Genomic DNA, 5,000 nt, shown 5'->3' with positions numbered 1-5,000 from the left:
AGTACCTTTCTATATACCTAACAGCCATATATAAACACAAATGAGTGTTGAGTGTTCATTTTAAACTCTCTCTTTCTGTCTCAGGTCAGTTATAGCTCCCATGTTGTCCAAACATGGGAAGCTGTGGAGTAACTTCTGGGGCGCTCTGAGTCCTGAAGGGTTCTACTCCAGATCTGAAGACTACATTGAGATCGTCCAGGGAAAGAGGATGTGAGCACACACACAGTAGTTTAGTCTTTTTAGGATGCTTCCATGTTTCTATTTCAGCCTCAACTATGAACCTCTCACAGCAAAGTGAGGTTAAAAGTGTTTACTGTGTTTGTGTTTAGCGGCCTGTGGAACGTGCCCTACATCAGTCAGGCCTACCTGATCAAAGGCAGCATGCTGCGGTCCAAACTGTCCCAGGTGAGCCTGTACGTGGAAGAGGGAATGGACCCCGACATGGTGTTCTGCCGGAGCATCAGAGACCAGGTAACACATGCTGAACACCTGCTCACCTCACAACTATCAACTGCAAAAGCCTTTGTTAAAGCTCATCTCTGCACGTCCACAGGGAATCTTCATGTTCGTGTCAAACCGCGACGAGTTTGGTCGTCTGGTGGCGTCGACCAACTTCAACACGTCCAGGCTACACCCGGACATGTGGCAGATCTTCGACAACCCTGTGGTCAGACAAACATACTAACACATTAAAATGAACACATGTGTAAACTGAATGAAAGCACAGGCTGAATGTGGGCGTATTTGCAGGACTGGAAGGAGAAGTACATCAGTGAGAACTACTCCAAGATCTTTGAAGATGAGAAGAGCTTCGTGGAGCAGGTAACAAAACAACATGCCAACAACCAACTTGACGTATTGATGAATTCAGATCAATACAAACAAATGATGAAACAATCATTTGTACCATCTGTAGTTCAATAAAGATCTCAACTCCACGTCTCTCTCTCTCTCTCTCTCTCTGTCTCTCTCTCTCTCTCTCTCTCTCTCTCTCTCTCTCTCTCTCTCTCTCTCTCTCTCTCTCTCTCTCTCTCTCTCTCTCTCTCTCTCTCTCTCTCAGCCCTGTCCAGATGTTTACTGGTTTCCAGCTTTCTCAGAGAAGATGTGTGATCATCTGGTGGAGACCATGGAGCACAATGGCGAATGGTCTGGAGGATCACACAAGGTAACTAGTCTGTCTGACTGTCTGTGTGTGACACAGACGGGGATGTGAGTTTACGAAGTATTGAGCTTTGAAGGTTTTGTCTTCTCTGTGTTTGTTCAGGACGAGCGTTTGACGGGTGGTTATGAAAATGTCCCCACTGTGGATATCCACATGAACCAGATCGGATTTGAGAAAGAGTGGCTGAAATTCCTCAAAGAGTACATCTCCCCCATCACCGAGAAACTCTACCCCGGCTATTACCCCAAGGTACAGTCCAGACACTACCCCAACATACAGTCCAGACACTACCCCAACATACAGTCCAGACACTACTCCAGCATACAGTCCAGACACTACCCTAGCTACAGTCCAGACACTATCCCAAGGTACAGTCCAGACCCTACCACAAGGTACAGTCCAGACCCTACCCCAACATAGAGTCCAGACCCTACCCTAAGGTACAGTCCAGACCCTACCCCAACATACAGTCCAGACCCTACCCCAACATACAGTCCAGACCCTACCCCAAGGTACAGTCCAGACCCTACCCCCACATACAGTCCAGACCCTACCCCAAGGTACAGTCCAGACACTACCCCAACATACAGTCCAGACCCTACCCCAACATACAGTCCAGACACTACCCCAAGGTACAGTCCAGACACTACCCCAAGGTACAGTCCAGACCCTACCCCAACATACAGTCCAGACACTACCCCAAGGTACAGTCCAGACACTACCCCAAGGTACAGTCCAGACACTACCCCAAGGTACAGTCCAGACCCTACCCCAACATACAGTCCAGACACTACCCCAAGGTACAGTCCAGACCCTACCCCAACATACAGTCCAGACCCTACCCCAACATACAGTCCAGACACTACCCCAAGGTACAGTCCAGACCCTACCCCAAGGTACAGTCCAGACACTACCCCAACATACAGTCCAGACCCTACCCCAAGGTACAGTCCAGACACTCCCCCAACATACAGTCCAGACCCTACCCTAAGGTACAGTCCAGACACTCCCCCAACATACAGTCCAGACCCTACCCCAAGGTACAGTCCAGACCCTACCCCAAGGTACAGTCCAGACCCTACCCCAAGGTACAGTCCAGACACTACCCCAAGGTACAGTCCAGACCCTACCCCAAGGTACAGTCCAGACCCTACCCCAAGGTACAGTCCAGACACTACCCCAACGTACAGTCCAGACACTATCCCACGGTACAGTCCAGACCCTACCCCAAGGTACAGTCCAGACCCTACCCCAAGGTACAGTCCAGACCCTACCCCAAGGTACAGTCCAGACCCTACCCCAACATACAGTCCAGACCCTACCCCAAGGTACAGTCCAGACCCTACCCCAAGGTACAGTCCAGACCCTACCCCAAGGTACAGTCCAGACACTACCCCAAGGTACAGTCCAGACCCTACCCCAACATACAGTCCAGACCCTACCCCAAGGTACAGTCCAGACCCTACCCCAAGGTACAGTCCAGACACTATCCCAAGGTACAGTCCAGACCCTACCCCAAGGTACAGTCCAGACCCTACCCCAAGGTACAGTCCAGACCCTACCCCAAGGTACAGTCCTTATCTATAGTCCCATCTTCTGTGTGTGCAGGCCCAGGCCATTATGAACTTTGTGGTGCGTTACCGTCCTGATGAGCAGCCGTCTCTGCGGCCGCATCACGACTCCTCCACCTTCACCATCAACATCGCCCTGAACAGCAAGGACGTCGACTACGAGGTACGCACACACAGAAATCTGATCCAATAATACTGTTCAGCAGATGATGGTTCAGGAGAAAATTATAACTCAAACTCTGAATAAACCAAAGTAGGGACCTCGTTTTGTCATGTCACTGAATTAATGTGAAGAAGTGAAAGCTGTTGAGACCTGCCGCCGGAGACGTTTTAACCGGTGGAAGTGACGGTCAGCGCCGGCTAAACATAAGAATGTGTCTGTAACTGTGTGTCAGGGTGGAGGCTGCAGGTTCCTGCGTTATGACTGCCAGGTGGAGTCTCCCAGGAAGGGCTGGTCCTTCATGCACCCCGGCCGCCTGACGCACTACCACGAGGGTCTGCCCACCACCAGAGGGACCAGATACATCATGGTGTCCTTCGTAGACCCCTAGACACGCTAAGAGTGTGCATGTGAGTGTGAACATCAGTCGACCTCATCATCACTAACGGAGACAAACAGGATGTGATGACCTTGAATGCATCGTCTCAGAACATTTCCCAACCGGACTTTTGATTTTTTTCTGTCTTATTTCTGACTGAATGATCCTTTTACACCTGACGCATCACGTGTATCATTTCAATGTGGCCCCATTGCAGGTGCTTTCACAGAGGACCCTGAACGCATCGTCGTAAGACATTTCAGAATAAGAGTCACTTTATTTAGACTAGTAACTCCAGACCATAGACATATATACGTAGCCACTATATAAGTAGAAGTGTCCGATGCGGCGACTACGTATATACGTCTCAGTATATACTGTATGTCTACGTATATACATCTATGGTCCAGACAAGCAACCGTGGCATTTCAAAATAAGAGCGTCTTATGTCGGTTGAAACCGTTTGTCACCGTGCTGCCTTTTTATTACACCACCTGAAACTATGCAAGCCTGTCTGTGTGTCTGTGTGTCTGTGTGTCTGTGTGTATGTGTGTGTGTCTGTGTGTCTGTGTGTGTGCGTGTGTGTGTGTGTGTGACCACAAAACCCACCACTAGCTCGCCGCCTGGGTGATGTTGTGGTTACCGTGGCAGTGTAGCAATGCATGATGGGAACCAGTGAGGTCACTGGGATGGAAGGTGAAATCAGGAGTAAAATAAATGTAGAAAGTATTTTTCATGCTGGTAAAGGAGGTGAACCTCTGAGATATTTTTAAACTGTTAAACTGTTACTGGGAAACACTAAAGGTCTTTTTATATTTTCATTGTTTGGTGTTTTATAGATAAATTATGTTCTCTGTGTCTCTGTCATGTAGTTGAGTATTTCCTCTCAGTGTTTCTGGTGTTTGGAGTCCGTCTGAGGAGACTGGACTCAGCAGGTCTCTCTCCCTACAGGACTCCCTCCACCGTCTCTGGCTTTGTACAAACTGCGTTAAATTATTTGACTGAGCGAATAAAGTTTTGAGATTGAATAAATAATTTTACTGTCACTGCGGGTGCGTTTGTTTTCTGTGTGTGTGTAATGATAATGTTTATTATTCATCACTGATGTAAAGAAGTCTTCAGTCTTCAGAGACAACAGCTGACTAAATCTCACCTTAACCATATAGATATAACCAGATAGTTTTCATTCTTGTGATCATGTCACAGAGTCTGACACTTAAATCTAATTATTTTTAGCTCCTCAATCACGAGTCTTTATTAAGAAATGTATTTTTTATTATTATTATTCTTGTCTTTTAAAGGGACTGTTTGTAACTTTTAAGCGTATAAATGTACCGGGTCGGGATCCCATGCGCGCTCGCAGAGTGATATTGTGCTTTTAGCTGACGTGTGTCTCCTCACTGTGTTGAGCGATGCTCCTTCATGTCGATGTAGAGCGAGCAAATGGACGCTGACTTTAGTTGACTTAACGGCCACAGGTGAAGCTGTCAACAAGACATTTCTGATCCTTACAAACAGTCCCGTTAATATTCTTTTTTGTCTCTTAAGTTAAATTATGATGTACAAAGACGCCGTGTTCTCCAGTGCTACAGAATATTGTCTTTTAATTAATTTTATGATCTAAGAATATTAGTTGAAGGATCTTTATTAATGTGAATGAGTCTGTTGAGCTGTCAGAAGTTAAACTGTCTCCAGCAGGTGAAGACAAAACACTCAGGAACTCAGAGA

At 47.2% G+C, this 5,000-nt stretch overlaps 2 protein-coding genes across 2 annotated transcripts in view; both read left to right on the top strand.

Annotated features, from left to right (window-relative positions):
- Nucleotides 1–4,318, top strand: part of plod3 (procollagen-lysine, 2-oxoglutarate 5-dioxygenase 3) — a 16,907-nt gene extending 12,589 nt beyond the window's left edge. Inside the window, exons 12-19 of the mRNA XM_074623680.1 lie at nt 85–210; nt 330–471; nt 554–667; nt 751–822; nt 1,061–1,165; nt 1,265–1,411; nt 2,771–2,896; nt 3,129–4,318. Coding sequence (XP_074479781.1) covers nt 85–210; nt 330–471; nt 554–667; nt 751–822; nt 1,061–1,165; nt 1,265–1,411; nt 2,771–2,896; nt 3,129–3,284 — 988 coding nt within the window. The 3' untranslated portion in view covers nt 3,285–4,318. The remainder of the gene's footprint in view (nt 1–84; nt 211–329; nt 472–553; nt 668–750; nt 823–1,060; nt 1,166–1,264; nt 1,412–2,770; nt 2,897–3,128) is intronic.
- A 642-nt stretch (nt 4,319–4,960) lies between these two features.
- The window catches only part of znhit1 (zinc finger, HIT-type containing 1), a 4,829-nt gene continuing 4,789 nt past the window's right edge, over nt 4,961–5,000 (top strand). Inside the window, exon 1 of the mRNA XM_074623740.1 lies at nt 4,961–5,000. This exon is cut by the window's right edge and continues 94 nt beyond it. The gene's annotated coding sequence lies outside the window, so the exon portion shown is untranslated.

Source organism: Sebastes fasciatus, chromosome 22 (genome assembly GCF_043250625.1).
Source record: "Sebastes fasciatus isolate fSebFas1 chromosome 22, fSebFas1.pri, whole genome shotgun sequence".
Classification (NCBI taxonomy): domain Eukaryota; kingdom Metazoa; phylum Chordata; class Actinopteri; order Perciformes; family Sebastidae; genus Sebastes; species Sebastes fasciatus.
The sequence above is the reverse complement of the archived record's forward strand: the minus strand, read 5'-3'. Positions and strand labels throughout refer to the sequence as shown.